The sequence below is a fragment of the Populus alba genome, chromosome 12, assembly GCF_005239225.2.
Source record: "Populus alba chromosome 12, ASM523922v2, whole genome shotgun sequence".
NCBI classification, from domain to species: domain Eukaryota; kingdom Viridiplantae; phylum Streptophyta; class Magnoliopsida; order Malpighiales; family Salicaceae; genus Populus; species Populus alba.
This window is the reverse complement of record NC_133295.1, coordinates 14,224,601-14,240,685: the sequence shown is the minus strand read 5'-3', so window position 1 is coordinate 14,240,685 and position 16,085 is coordinate 14,224,601. Positions and strand designations below refer to the sequence as shown.

At 30.2% G+C, this 16,085-nt stretch overlaps 2 protein-coding genes across 2 annotated transcripts; both read right to left on the bottom strand.

Moving 5' to 3' along the window:
• Positions 1-2,653: 2,653 nt before the first annotated feature.
• On the bottom strand, positions 2,654-4,645 carry LOC118060684 (embryo-specific protein ATS3B). The gene is made up of 3 exons (XM_035073943.2): positions 4,437-4,645; positions 4,222-4,329; positions 2,654-3,334 (listed from the first exon to the last, which is right to left on the bottom strand). The coding sequence occupies exons 1-3, from the start codon at positions 4,569-4,571 to the stop codon at positions 2,978-2,980; spliced, it is 600 nt and encodes a 199-aa protein (XP_034929834.1). The 5' UTR covers positions 4,572-4,645; the 3' UTR covers positions 2,654-2,977.
• Positions 4,646-12,099: 7,454 nt separating this feature from the next.
• LOC118060685 (embryo-specific protein ATS3B-like) lies at positions 12,100-13,289 on the bottom strand. The gene is made up of 4 exons (XM_073403530.1): positions 13,244-13,289; positions 13,007-13,074; positions 12,776-12,883; positions 12,100-12,281 (listed from the first exon to the last, which is right to left on the bottom strand). The coding sequence occupies exons 1-4, from the start codon at positions 13,287-13,289 to the stop codon at positions 12,114-12,116; spliced, it is 390 nt and encodes a 129-aa protein (XP_073259631.1). The 3' UTR covers positions 12,100-12,113.
• Positions 13,290-16,085: the final 2,796 nt, after the last annotated feature.

Below are 16,085 nucleotides of genomic sequence, written 5' to 3'. Positions count from 1 at the left end.
TTTTATTATTAATTAGGATGTTCGGACTATTTTATATATGATTAATTTTATAATTTCTAAAATTAACGATAATATAAATCATTTATAAATCTCTCAACAATCTTAAAATTTGTATTACTCATTTATAAAAAGCAAACTTATATTCTAACAAGGTAAACTATATTCCCTATAATTAAATATTGAATTCTCTTGTTCTTCGAGATACATGTAGGTAAACTTTCACCATCAATCAAGCCTAACACCTAGGCCTCTCTAGCATAGGGACAAATCATAGCACATGAAGAGCTTAATTTTTATGTGAAGATTTTTCTCTGCTTCAAAAAAAGAAACCTAACCGATCACTTAGTTGTCACATATGACTCGTAAGGTTAAGAAACTATTAAATATTCTTGGTCCCTTGTAATCTCACTCCAATAAAATACATCAAGAAATTTCACCCACACATTGAGAGCGGGGGCTGCCTTTTATGAAATTATTAAATATTATTAACGTCATGATTTATTTTCTAAAAAATTATTTTTAAAAAATTATTTTTTAAATTTTTTTGTGTTTGTTTATCATTAAAAAAATTAATCAACAGAAAAACACTTTCCGATCAATGAAAAACTTTCCAATCAATTTCAGTCAAAAAAAAAATTTATTTTATTTTTCAAGAAAGTGTTTTCCTTTTAGTTGCATTTGTTTTTTGGAAAGTGATTTTCAGGAAATCACTTCCCAAATTTTCTTGTGTTTGTTTGCCACTAGAAAAGTTGATCAATGAAAAACACTTTCCAATAAAAGAAAAATTTGGTTTGGTTTTCAGGAAAGTGTTTTCCTGAAAAATTTTGAGGGGAAAACACTTTCCAGAAATTGTGAAAAATTTAGAAATATCATTATTTGCTGATTATATCAAATTTGATCCTCAAACTTTTGATTGCTATATATATTTTGTTTTAAATATTTATTTTTCAATTTCATCTCTTAAAATTTTATTTTTTATATTAATTTTGGTTCTTATTTTTATAATTGCTATTTGCTTTTTCCTTATCATTTTTTTATTGAAATTTTTTATCTATCAAATTTGGTCCTCATTCTTTTGATTGTTACTTATTTTATTTGAAATAATTGATGAAATGTTGATTATTATTATTTTAATTTCTTCATCTTTCATTTTTTTTTTAATTTTTTAGATTTGATCTTTCTATTATTTTGATTATTATTTATTTTATTTGAGATAATTTATGAAATTATATTTTTTTTTCAATTTCATTCTCATTCAACTTTTTACTTTGTAAGATTTGTTCCTCATTATTTTAATAAACTTGAGAAAAATAAAATATTAATAAGTTATTTTTCAGCTCATTTTCCATGACATAACCAAACACTGGAAAGTGTTTTCCAATTTATTTTTCCATTACATTACCAAATATCAGAAAAATACTTTCTTGGAAATTCACTTTCCAAAAAAAAATTATTTTCCAGCAAACAAATGAGGTCTAAATGATTTTCTTTACCCTTCCTTCTTTCTTGGATTCTTGAGGTTGTTGAGGCTTACTTTTTATTTTTTTTTTTTCTTTTTTAAACCCATCCTCTACATTTATGTGGCTGCCGAGTTGCTGGTAAGTTCTCTCGAGACAAAATCCCTGTGCTTGGAATCGGAGAGAGCAGCAGCTAGGAACTCGAAAAACAACAATAACACTTGCAAAAATCAAGATAAAAGGATGCCCTTTACATTTATTCCCATCATGCCCTGATTAAGTTCTTCTTGAGGGATCTTTATGTCGCCCAAGGATCGATCGATTACGCCTTGGATGATGAGTGGAATTTGCTAATCCATCCAATTCTATGGTTGTTGGTTTGTCTTCTTTTAATTTATGAGATGAGTGCATGTACTGTTTTAAATTTTAAGGTTGTTGATTGTATTATAGTGTTTGTTTTTTAAATGTTTTTTTAAAAATAAATATGTTAAAGTAATATTTTTTTTATTTTTTAAAAATTATTTTTGAAAAATAAATAAATGAATGTAATAATAAATTTAAATTGTCTTTTAGAGCTTGTTTAAAAGTGTAGTTGTAATTGTTGCTTTTCAAAGTATTTTTTACTTCAGAAAAGTATGTCAATAATATTTTTTTTATTATTTAAAAATTATTTTTGAAGATCAGCACATCAAAATAATTTAAAATATTTAAAATATATTAATTAAAAATAAAATAAATTTAATTTTTTTTTAAATACAGTGACAAATGCTTAGAAAAGTGTTGCAGTATGAAAAGTTGTAATTACTCGACCAATTTTCTCTTCAACGTCCAAATCCATTGTATGGTTGTTGCCATTGATTTGCCATACTACTAACATATCTGTAAGACAAAATATAACCTTCATCTATAGGTGCATGTGTTCGGTAATGAAAAACTATTTTTCTTTTTTTTTTTCTTCTTAATTTTTTAATTTTTAAATAAAAATTTTTTAAAAAAAATGTGCTTATTCTTTTTAAAATCCTTAGGCATATTTAAATAATTCAATAAATATCTCTCATTCAGTGATTTGACATTTCAATGGATGGAAAATCTTAGAAATTATTATAAAAAGTAAAATTCATCATATTTAATGATTATAGAATATATGAAACAATATTTCACCAGAACAAGCTGCCCCATAATTTAATAACAAAGTCTAGGCAAATCACCAACCATCAATTATAAGTATATATCCCAGGCATTTCTCTTACAACATCACACTGCTAAATTCTATTAAATCATCACAAATTCGTCCATGACGAAACATACAAGAGTTAATTAACTAGTTACAACATAACACATAATTCAAATTAAAAAAAAAAAACATCTCACACAAGAAAACTGGCTCCCCCTACATGTATTATTTCAAGTACCAGTACAATATGGCAGTTTGGTTTTCTGCAGTCCGGAATTAGCAAATAGCAGCAACAAACTAGCTAGGAGCAGACTCGGGTGTGCTTCTGCCTGGCTTTGTAACCTTGTTAATCGAATGAAAATGTGGAAGTAGCAATAATCCCCAGAATCAAGTACACAAGCCAGCCGGGAAGTTGTCGCCCGGGAGCAGAAGAGGGAGGAGGAGGGGCGGTGGGAAAATGCTGGCACTTGTCAATTCCATACCATTGACCCTCAGGAACATTAGTTGAATTGAAGAAAAAGAAGGCAGGACTTGAAAATGAACCGTAAATCTTCACACTCTCTGGAATCCAGCCATCTGTTCCATTTCTGTAGAAATAGATATAACATATCTGAAGTGAACATGATCCAGTTACCTGAAATGTATTTGTCGAACATTGTTCGAACGAGGCTGTAAATGGGTTGACCAGCTTTGGATCAAAAACCTGATGATCGATCAACACATCAAAGAAAGTAAAAGAATCAAATTATTTAGAGTTTTGTTGAACTAATTTTTTAACATGATATTAAATATTTAATGATTAAATGGTTATAAATTTAAAACTCTCAGCACAAATATTTATTAGAGTATGGTATAAATAATAAACCTCTCTATATATAATTATTTTTTAAAATCACATATTTAGCAATAGTATTCTTGATCTATCTTAAAAAAATAAAAAAATATTTAGCTAAACTAAGGAGTGTTCTTGACAAGTAAAATCAAGATTTTTTTTTTTTTTGTGGCCATGCACAGCCATCCAACCATTAAATATTTAATTCTATCTCAGTATGTTTTTTTCGTAGCAACTTATATATATAGATCATTAATCTACAACTGATGATTAGCAATTATTGAATTATTTCTTTTGAGAAAATGAAAATATATTTTTCTGAAAAAACAGGTTACTAATATTTTCTCAATAATAATATTTTTGTTTTATGTTTACTTGTATCATAGATAATCAGCTTGTATACATTTTGTTGTGATTGGATATTTGAAAAGTAATTAAACATGTTCTTAGGTTGTCGGAATTATTATAAATATTACTTACCATGCATCATGAATTGTTACAAAATACACACACACACACACCTGAAATAAACCTTAAAAAAACTTTAGATGTGCTTTTTAATTCTTTTTTTTTAAATCTTCCTCCCTTAAGAGGCGAAGAGAAGTTTCTCCTCACAGGAAAACAATTTTCTTTGATCATTAGTGTTCTTCAATTACAGTTCAAAACATATGAATCTTATCATTAAAAACATTTTCTTGAAAACAAACATAAAATAATTAAAAAAAAAGTACTTAATAAAGATAAGTTTAAAGCCAAACCTGATTGCCAAAAGCATCACCAAAAATAACACTGATCTGATCAGTTGTATATTTGGGTGATAAACAGCTTGTTGAAATGATCAGAGTGTAAGCACAGGTCCCTACAGTCTTTAGGAAAAAGAAAAAAGAAACTTTACTTTACAAGATCATACATGGAAATAAATGTAATAAAGATATTATAAATAAATACAGGAAAATAATGAATTAGTATGTGCCTGCTGGATTAAACCGGGACTGAAAGACTGATCAAGAGCATGAGGTTGAACCCGATTGCTTGGACGATCAGCTTTTGATAGAACAACAAAAATGAAGGCAAAACAAAGAAGAAGAGAGTAATGGGCTGTCCTCATTTTTTCCCTCTAAACCAAGAAAGACAAGAGGACAGATCGATGGTGGTTAATGGAGGTTGCACAGAAAACCCTAGCCTGGTATTTATAAAGAGATTATAGGGGTTTTATGGGTGGAATGGTAGTTGCGTAAGTGACAAATTGACATTGCAACATGGACATATTTTTAGCTTTTAGATCATAGAAATATTATACTCAATATTCTCTTGCACATGAATATTAATGTTGAACATGCATGGACTGTCAGGTTCCCACAGGCATGGAGCAGTGAAAAGTTTTGGTTTTGAACCCTCCCTTTATAATAAAATTTAAAAAGAAATACTTGTAAATATAAATTTCTAAAGCAAACAGAGACTCTCTTTTTTCACAAAAAGAAATTGTCAAGTAATAACCCTCCATGGATTTAATTTGGTCAAGACTTCAACCTAGTTATAATTTAGTTGAGCTTGTGGCAATTAATTAATTGTTTTATATATATTCATTCTTAGTTAGCTATAGCCTGGTCAAGGCAGGCCATGAATGAGCGAAACAAAGTTTTGACATATGAATGGATGGAACTTTAATTCTGCAAAGCTTTCTAGCCCATTCTGATATGATATGATCGTCTTTCTTACTTTTGTTTGCCCCCCTACCTCATCCTCCTCCTTTTTTTTCTCTTTTCTTTTTTATAGTATCCTAGATTTTATCAAAAGAGAATCATATTACTAATAAGTTATTGGCAATCTAGGTGGTAGAGGAAAAAAAGTTCTGAACAAGGGAGAAAGAAAGATAGCAAAATAAAAGGCAGGAAAACAAGAGCAAAAACTATAAACAAACCAACATTAATTAGACCAGAGTGTATAGCAAAAACTATACACAAACCAACAAAAACTATGCTCTTTTTCTTGAAAAATGTGTTTGTTTCTGGCATTCGGAATTCCCCACAAGATTCATAGCGATCGATGAAGAAAAACATGAGATGCAGTTTCAATGTCATTGCCACAGAAAGAACAAGATGCTTGTTCTAGTGTAATTAAAATTCTCTTTAGAAGGAAATTGAATCTTGGAGTGGTGTTATTCCTTTCCATAGAAGTGATGAAAATGGAGAAGTACCTGATGTTCGACTGATCTATCAATAATTTTACAGCATGCTTTTACCTACTCCTTTTCTTATTTCCCTTATATATATATATATATATATATATATATATATATATATGATTTCTTTTTTCCATTACTTATTGAAGAGAAGCTTAGAACCAAAGTAAGTTAGCAATATGGTGTTGTTAAAAATCAATTATTTGTTTTTAAAATTTTATTTTTATTTTTGTGGTATAAATAAAATGATACAATCAGTCTTTTAAAATTTCAACAACTATATTTTTTTAAAAAATATATTTTCTTTAAAAGTCTAAAAACCCAAAAAAGAAAGAACTCAAAACCTCTCTAAGTCGAACTGGAACTTAAGCTCTATAGTAGAGGAAAAAAGAAAAAGAAAAAAAACAATAGCTTAAATTTCCCAAATGTTTGCATAACCTCCTGTATGCCTCAAGCTTCAAGAAACATGGCTGGACCATCAGCTCTAGGCCTCTAGCTACAGTTCCTCTTCTTCTTCTTTTAAATCAAACAAATTGAGGAATAATAATAATAATTCCCTGTTTTATCTAGGGTCTTTTTCAACATAGCTACCATGATTTTAGAATTTTTCACGTTGACTAGTTGGTTAAACCGCTTTATGACCACAATATATATGCTTCACCACGCAGACACACAATTATTTAATTAACATCTAGCTAAATAGAAATTTTTATTTTTATTTTTATATGAAAGTATATTTACGTAGTCCTTAATGTATCACTTGATTTTCAATCTAGTCTCGAAATAATACTCTTCATGCACCCTAGCATGTTAAATATTTTCCAATTGGTCCTTTCACAATTTCACAACGAAAATATAAAAATCTCTTCAATTATTGCTTCAAAAAACATATATGAACGTTGTTAAACATGCATGGAAGGATTTTTATTGAGGAATGAATGCCCGATACCTTGGGGATCTAATTGAGAAAACAATTTAGTGTATGAATTTAATTGGGAAATGTTTGGTAAAGATGACTCCTTAGATTTTTTCACAGAAAATGCTGCTCCAATATTCTCTTGCTCTCTGTTATTTGAACATGCGTGCATATAAATCACAAATTAACTTATCCAAACGTGGCATTAAGTCAAGCACATATACCCTTCAAAAATATAAAAACAGATATTTTAATATAAAAAAAATATCTGCCACAACAATCTCAAAACATTTTTACTTTCTAGCTAGTCTAGCCGGCCAGGCAATGAGCTTTAGGCACAGGTTTTGGCTAGCCCTGCCTTCACTTGCAAGTCAACAGCAAGGGTGACTTTTTTTATCCAATCACACCCTAGAAATTGACATCTCTACGTAATTTTCCCACTTTGATTCGCCTGGCCTTAAGGGCCAATTTTCCTCCTCCTGTTCGCCCGTACAAAAATACAAAACCATGGCCTGCTCGAGTTTCCCGCCATCAAGATCTCAAGCCTCCCTCCTTTGAAACGCATCACCTACCAAAGGCTACCAGTCTAACTTGATAAAAGTTCAGAAAGCAATACTCCTACCTGATATATATATATATATATATATATATACAGAGCATCATTTTCAGTTGCTTCCTTAAATGACACCATGCCTAGTCGGGGCCATAAATTGATCCTGTTGAGAAAACAAAACAAGATAGTTTGTATATTTTCGATTATAACTCAATTGATAGATATAAATTACAATATTCAATAGCTCAAAACTATTGATTCCATGATTAGATGTAATCTTTATTTTCTCTACCATTAGTTTAAAACCATCGAAGATTAAAAAAGAATAAAAAAAACAGAGAAAAAATTATTTTAAAAGAAACTATTAGAAAATAATATAAATTATATCCTGATATCTTACATAACAATTTAAATTATTAGGTTGAGATGGTTCTTTGACATGATATCAGAGTCTTGGTGATCAAGTGATCACAAGTTTGAATCTTATCATCGATCTCTATTTATTTAATAAAAATTAAACACAAGATAAAATAAATCTATGCAAGTTTCAAATCCAAGAAGTTTTTATTTGAATAAATATATTAAAAAATAATATAAATTATATTATAGTATCTCATTTAATAACTTAAATTATTAAATTAAAATGATTATTTCACAAGATCACGAATCTTTACATGGGCAATATGCGTATTGTTAGCAGAATGATCATTGATATTTTACTCAATTTTGAAGCGAAAAACTCTTGCAATAAAGCATCTAACCTATGCATGAGTTCCATCCATAAAACTAAAAACTGAAGCCATATGTCCAGCTCGGCGAAGAATCAAGTTAATTAATTAATAAATCTTCTAGGTTTTTCCAAAAATTCTGTGTGTATCCGAAAGCCAGACTAGACTGGTAAAGAATGACGGTTGGGTCTGTGAGTTTTAGCAGTAGAATGAAGGGAAAATGCCACGTATTTTAAAGCAACAGATACCATATTCAGTACTAGTGGTGGAACTTTAGGTGAAAATAAAATAACATTCTTACCCTTGAAAGCAGCAAGAAAAATATATGTAGTTTACATCAAATAATTAATTTTTTACATCAAATAATTAATTTACTCTTGAAATAAAAAAAACTTGGGCTTTTTCATTTTTTTTTTAATATTCAGATACATTTGGTAATTTGACAAATAAAAAAATTATTAAAAATAATGTGAAACTAGTGGATGCTCTCCATATCATTGTACGTAGTAGCACATGGATGGTTGTCCTGTCATTAAATACCGTGTTTCATAACGAGGTGGAAATTATCTTGGCGTACCTTCTAGACGGACCCTTCATTATGAGGCGTCAATAATCTTTTCTTTTTTCTTTTCTCCTTCTTGAATTTCATGTCTAAGCACTTCAATTATTCTCTCTTTCATATTAGATCCATACTTTCTTTATTCATATCTGCCCCTTCTATGTTCCTGGCAGAGCATAGATCATCTGTCACTCTTTATGGGGTAACTACCAGCCATTAGGAGCTATTATCCCACATAATTATGATTAGTGCTCCTTCCCAAACGTAGACGCGGCTGCAATAATCACACCTATATTCTCAAGCATCAAAATGTTTGGAAACAGATACAAAAACTTACAAGTCTGCAAAAGTATACATCACTGAGTCTTCTTCTCATAATAGCTAGATCATGACAAACCAACAACCATAAAATTGAATGGATTAGTAAATTCCACTCATCCATGGCCTGATCGATCCTTGGGCAACCTAAAGAACCCTAATGAAGGATCTAACCAGCCCATGATGCGAATAAATGTTTTAGGCGTCACTTTATCTTGGATTTTGATAGAGTAATTATTGTTCTTCGGGCTCTCACTGTCTCTCTGACTCCAAGCACAGGCAACAACCACAAAGATGGAGGAGATGGGTTTAAACAATATTCAGCTCTTATCTCTTGGTGTCGAAGGGTGGGTTGCTTTCTAGCCTTGCCCAAAAACCCTTTCTGTTCTCACTGTAGAAAAACTCCGTTACGGCAAGGTTTTAGACTATAGGCAAAGGAGATGAAGAAAAAAGCTGGCCTGTCGGAGACTGGATTAGAGCTGCGCATCCACTCTCAGAAAGATCACCGCCTGGTGGGTGTATACTCGCTTTTGATGAACTAGCTTGGAAAGCGTCCCCCGCTGCCTTGAAAAAGTGAGAATTGAGTCAAAAGTGGAAAACTAAACCATACTTTGGTTTGATTTTTCATTGCTTTGGTTACTGTTTGAAAATAAGTAGTTTTTATTTTCAAGTACTATTTAAAAATATATTTGTTTTTTTAAAAAAATATTGAATTGATATTTTTTTAATGTAAAATTAAAAAACCGAACCTAAATCCATAGAAGTGAATCACAAAATCAAAATAGGGAAGGACCGTTGCTTATGGGGGCTAATTAGGAATGGCTTATTTTATTTAAAATTAAATAAAACTTTGAGATTTATGTGTTGCTGTGTTGTCTTTGCTTAACATGAAACTTTTGATTTGTTTCAATCAACTCTCACATCTTTTATTTTTATTTCAATCAGCCCCAATATCTTCAATTTCTATTCCAAATGCCCCTCTGTTCATTTTCACAAGGAATAGTAACAAAAAGTGTGTAAATTTCAATTTCATCCTTATATAATATCCCAATATCCATTAAAAAGCAAGGAAAAAAATGAACTGAATTGAAATTAACAAAAACAAAAACATAAATTCAATAGAAAAGGTTTTTATTTTTAGTAAAACAAATTCGATAAAACTTGGGATAGAGTTGCTGTCAGCTCTTCTCTTAGCTTGATCTCTACGTCTAGATTCTTTGAAACAAGCCAGAAACCAGTAAGCATACGCACTCGTATTTTTATTAGATATTTATAATTTGTAAGGAATATCTTCTGATGTTTTTGAGACAGCGCTAAACATCGACTGTTTCGAACTAACTAGCTCTCCCGTTAAGTCCTATGAGCCCAAGAGACTTATAAATGGACTAGCAGACTTAGATTTACAGTAACTGCATCATGTTGGAAGTAAAAAGTCTAGCAGACTTGCTAATGGACTCGCAGGAGGATAAAGATAAGTCTAAAAAAACCTTTGACCACATCAAAAAAACTATTCCGATGAAAGAACTCAAAAATCCAGTTATAACAAACACAGTATTTACTGGGAATCGCACAGTGATGTATGCAATGCCAAGATTCCCCTTTTGCAGAACCTAAAAAAAAAATAATATATTTGATATCAATATTATTTATTATGATAGTAGCTAAACCTGTCTGACCAATCCACCTTTGGGTGGGCTGGCACTGGCAGGGCTCCCCGGAGGCCGACAAGGGACTCCCAGGTTCGAATTTCCCTAGGAAGATTTGACCTGTCAAGAACCCAAGTTTCGAGGTGACAATAGAGTCCCCAATTCTGTGTTTGTCGAATCGGGCGTCAAAAATGAGCGTGAGAAAAGGCCAAAAAAAAATTTCAATTATTGGTTTCATGGTTTAATTTGAATTGAAAATTAATTTTAATAAAAGAGAAAAAAAATTAAAAGAATAAGGTTTAAATTAAAAATAAGTAATAATAAGAATAAGAATATAAGGTTTCAATTTTATATTTAATTGAATAATAAAATTAAAAAAAAATCAACAAAAGTATCAAGGATAAAATAAAAAAAATTAAAAAGTAAAGATTGAAATGAAAAACCAAACATATAAGAAATTATAATTGAATAAATAAATTTAAAAAAAAATTATAAATAAAAAGAAACAAAATAAGAAATTAATTAAATGACGACAAAAATTGAAAAGTAAAAAATGAAAAGAATAATGGTTTACATTGCTTGCTAAGAAAGGAAAAGGAAAGAAAAATTAAACGATTTAATAGTGATAATTCGACCACCGTAAGCTGTCACAAGCCAAAAAAAAATAAAGAGAACATGATGATGTATAGGAAGATGGTGAAATGTCAGTTATGTCCACTAGGTGATGTCACAAACACCACCTAAATGACAATGACATCATCCGCAGCTTAGGGCGTGTTAAGCACACTTCAACAGTTTTAAAATTGAAAAAATCAAAAAAAAAATAAAAATAAAAATACTAACACTCCTTAGTAACTACACAAAATACTCATATAAAGTACAAAAATTCTCTTAAATAATAAGCTTATGTTTTGATTCTTTTTAAGGTTAAAAATGTAATTGTATTATATTATTAAAAATTAAAAACTTTAAAATACTCTTATCCATTAACACAATATTAATTTTTTTTTACTTTGGAGGTAAGTACTAAAAACATTATGCAAAATCAAAAAAGCTCTTGATCAATAATTCAAAATATTTTTACTTTTAAAAAAATAATAATAATATAAAAAAAAAAACATCAACACCCCACTTAAGAAGCTTAATTTTTTTTAACCAAAGGCACAAAAATAATTCTACTATAACCGAAGACACATTTTACCGTAGAGTAGATTGGTTTTTTCTGGTAATTAGCATCATCCTTATTGGCAATTTTGCAGCAGGTAGAATCATTGTTAGGCTAGGATACAAGTCTATACATATAACCAAGGCGTATTGAGCATTCATCAATCAAGTAAGAAATAAAATAACAAACACCTTTCAGAACTTTCAGAACCCCCTATCTTTCTTTCTCTCCCTTGACACCAGTCCAACCTCCACAGGCTATTAATCCACTCAGAACGATAGTAGCTAGTTCCAACTTCGCAGGAAGAAATATGGAAATGGTTCGCCACATCTGAAGTTTGTGGCACAAATTAAATCCGTATATCTGGGGATGTAGGTAAAAGTAACAACTAGAAACCTGGATTAATTTAATAGAATACAATTGTGTATGCAATAAAAAATATAATCAAATAATGAACCAAAATCAACACTAAGCATTCATCTAAGTTCTTCCTCAGATTTAACTAATACAATATACATATCATCAAGAACAATCTAAGAATATGATGTTGTTAAAATGATGAAGTGGAGACCACACACAACAATTAATAACCAGAAATCCTCACGGTGGCAGGCTTCCAACCATCTGGTCCGCTTCTGTAGAGATAGACAGAACATATCTGATATCCACATGGTCCAGATATCTGAAATGAATCGGAGGAACACCGTTCAAATGTTCTTCTCGATGGATCATCCAACCTTTGTGCATAGATCTGAACAATAAATTAAAAGGGCAAGCCCATAAATCAAATGACTTGGAACTTTTCGTTAACTTCTTGCTACGAGCAACAGTTTTTCACCAAAAATATGTCAAAAGTTCAATGCACACAAGGTAAAACAAGATGAAACACACCACTTACGCCACAAATAAGAGAGTTTCAAGGGGAAAGAAAGAAAAATAAGAACGACCCTTAATTACTCTATTCCACCTACATCGAAAAGGATTTCCAAAAACCCAAATTGGATCGTTAAAGAGGAAGAACTGAATGCAATTTTGACTTAATTTTCCAATATTAGCAATATGAACAAACACAATCATGCCTAAATTCTCCCTCTTTTTTTCGAACACCCTCCAATTGTAATTAAACCTTCCTTCTCACTCTCCTCTGCCCTCGCATACACATATCCAACATTCACCTCCTCATTCCATACCTTTAAAAAAAAAATCCACATTATGAACCAAAAAAAAATCAGTTGAAGACCAAACCTGATTGCCATAAGCATCACCGAAAGCAATACTAATATGATCACGAGTATATCTTGGAGAGGAACAGCTTGTTGTAATAACCACTGTGTAATAACAACTCCCTACATTCTTTAAAACCAAAAAAAAAAAATTAGAGGAATTTAATTTTACAACATTTGAAAGAAGCAGATATTGTTTCGTGCAATAGTGATCGTATGGAGGATTAAATAGTGGGATATACAGATTAATTACCTGGATTAAACTGAGATTAAAAGACTCAAGAGGTTGAGGCTGGAGGTGGCTGATTATTGATTGATCAGCTTTTCATAGGCCAACAACAAAAATGAAAGCAGAGAAAAGGAGGAGAAAATGATGGGATCTTCTCATTTCCTTTAAGAAAGAGCGAAGAAAGAGAGGGAGAGGGAAGGGAGGGGGGGAGGAAGAAAACGTTGCCTGTAATTTATCTGTAGGACTTTTTTTGGTGAGTACATAAAAGACAAGATGATAGCAGGTCCGATGTCCTCTTGTCTGCCATCGTAGATAATCTTTTGTCCGATGTAAGAATTTTCTAAGATTTTCTTGCACACGAAGTGTTGGTCTGGAATTTGTCTTGTTCTTGAAGGAACAAATAATTATTATTATTAAATTTTCCTTCGAAGGCAAATGTGTTTGTTTATATTCGTATATTTTTTTTGTTCTCCGAGGTATAGATTCTGCTACATGTCAAGACGGAGATCTCTTTCAAGAAAAAATATTGCATTTGTAAGGGCTCCAATAAAAAATCATCGGATTAGAAGTTTTTTTTATTAAAAAAATTTATACAAATATTGTTAACACATTTCAACATCAAAATCATGCTATTGAATGTCCCTTTGGGACATAAAAAAAAAAAACATGGCTATTGATTAATTGCTAAATTTTAAAAAAAAATCGAATCATTTCTTTATAATATATTTGGAAATTAATTTATTTATATTATTTGTATAAAAAAAGGAAATGAAAGACAGACTTGCCAATTTTAGATCACTACCGAGAAAAAATAAATAAATAAAATTCTTTAGTTTTATCGATTTTATCACAATTCTCATTTTCTTTTGAAAGGGAGAAAAGGAAGGGTTTTCTTCAAGGCATGGTATTGGGAATGCTCCAGCAATTTAATAAGAGATCTCGGGTCAATAAAATTAAGTCTTTTTTTCTTCATTAGGTTGGCTTCGAACATTGCAAGAGGTCCTATGTTGGAAGTTGGAACTCTACCGCAATTCAATAAGATTTTACTGTTGACTGATAAGACTGCAATATATTTGGAAGCACAACCCAACTCATATTTTTAAAATATTTAAATATTTTTATTATTTTGATACTTTAATATCAAAAATTATTTTTAAAAATAAAAAAACTATTACTTAATATATTTTTAAATGAAAAAATACTTTAATCACCATAACCATTATCACAATCCCAAACAATCTCAAACAAACTCAGCCTTTGTTTTTTCCAAAGTAAAATTTCTATTTTTTTTTTTTAAAAAAAAATTCAAATTAGATCTTTTTAATATTTTTACATTATTTTTTAAAAAAAAATATTTTAAAAATAATTATTACCGAAAGAGAGCAAAATATCTTACCAAATGATAATCACAATCACATGACATCTCCTTGACAATCACCACGATTGTCGCCGGAAACATGTTCCGTTTAGACCGAATCAAATTCAATCAACAACAGGAGACATTTTGTGCTGAATTGTCAAAGGGAAGCCCCCTAATCACTCCTTTCCTAATGGGGATTTACCTCTTTATCCATGCTATAAATACCTAGATTGCTCCTGCTTCCTTGATTTTGCACTCTTATTAACAATTTCGTTTCGTCGTATTGAAGAGCTCCAGCCAGGCATGTGGAAATTCAAAATCTTTAATCATTATTTCAAACTCATCCCTGGGATGTGGAATGGATGAAGAGTAAATTGACTTCCCACGTGTAAAACCCCGTCGGCATGTTAGCTTAGTGGCTTGCCGACCTGAATTGGGTTTTGCTCTGGATATTTTTATTTTTATTTTACCAAAATAATTTCATTTTAATTTCTTTAAATTAATTATTATAACTTGAGTTAATCCCACAATTCGTAAATCATAACAGATCTCTAATGAGATCAAAATCAAGTTTGGTTTTGTAGCTATAATTATAATCTCGGATTTAAATTTAATATATGAAAGGAAATAATTCAATTTTCTCTGGCCATGGTCTGTGCTCAAAACTAAGATTGGGATGCTGCCATAGGAGGACTTGGAATAACCCTTTAAATAACACAACTAACAAAAGTAGTACCCCATTGTTTGTATACAAATTAAGTTGAGTATTTGGTCGGGTTTTGTATTTACCATTTAGAAATTATTAATTTGAAATGTTATAAATTTTAGAGTTATTGAAAATTTATATAATTTTTAATTTTAAGATTTTAAAAAATTAATTGAAATACTAATACTAACTAAAAAAAATTAAGTGGACTGCATCTATGTATATATAGAAGTATGAGGTAGGGAGGTAAGTATTTTATGATTAATCAATAAAAAAGTTAGTGCCTTGAACCTGAATCCTCTATTCATTTAACCATACAAAACGTTGTCTTTTTCGATTCTTCTATGCATTTAATCACATATCCACCAACAATGAGTTTTTTATTTTTTTCAACTTACTAAAAAATTCATTACAATGACCAATGAATGGACCAAATTGTAATTTCTTCTATTGGGGAAGGCAATATATTTAAGAATAAGCTATAAACTATAGTTTTTTTTAATTAATATTTTAAGATAAAAATCTTAGTAAATAACTAGAAAGGATCAATTTTCCTTTTGTTGCCTATTTCAATTCGAGGAAAGTACAGAAATATAGAGAGATTCCTAAAGAATTTTTTTTTTTTTTTTTCCTTTTGATCCCTGGAAGGCCCACCATAAAGATTGGAAAGCACCCACCATACTATACTTTAATAAAAGTGCATGAAAACAATAAAAATAAATAAAAATAAAAGTGCATGAAAACAATAAAAGATGGAATAAAACATCCAAATGTAAAATAATTGATATGTTCTCCGTGCATGATGCCAAGTTTGGACAACAGGAGCCTTGCCCAGTGATAAAGTTTCACCATACTCATCCTGTAACTTCCCACCTAATTTATTAATGCAAGATCACACCTTATCCTTGGACAATTTGAATCGGATAGGGTGTAGTGTGGTAAAAATTATTCTTTAATTATTATTTTTTTAATATGTTACAATATTTTTTTTATTTTTTTAAAATTATTTTTTATATCAACATATAAAACAATCTAGA

Bases quoted from the DNA above. Each gene is read 5' to 3' on its own strand.
- LOC118060684 (XM_035073943.2), bottom strand. From the start codon at position 4,571: ATGAGGACAGCCCATTACTCTCTTCTTCTTTGTTTTGCCTTCATTTTT. The intron at 4,330-4,436 runs GCACATACTAAT...TTTTTCCTAAAG, and splicing joins GTCCCGGTTTAATCCAGCAG to ACTGTAGGGACCTGTGCTTA. The intron at 3,335-4,221 runs GTTTGGCTTTAA...ATCGATCATCAG, and splicing joins GTGATGCTTTTGGCAATCAG to GTTTTTGATCCAAAGCTGGT.
- LOC118060685 (XM_073403530.1), bottom strand. From the start codon at position 13,289: ATGGCAGACAAGAGGACATCGGACCTGCTATCATCTTGTCTTTTAT. The intron at 13,075-13,243 runs GTACTCACCAAA...GCCTATGAAAAG, and splicing joins GCTATCATCTTGTCTTTTAT to CTGATCAATCAATAATCAGC. The intron at 12,884-13,006 runs GTAATTAATCTG...TTGGTTTTAAAG, and splicing joins TTAATCTCAGTTTAATCCAG to AATGTAGGGAGTTGTTATTA.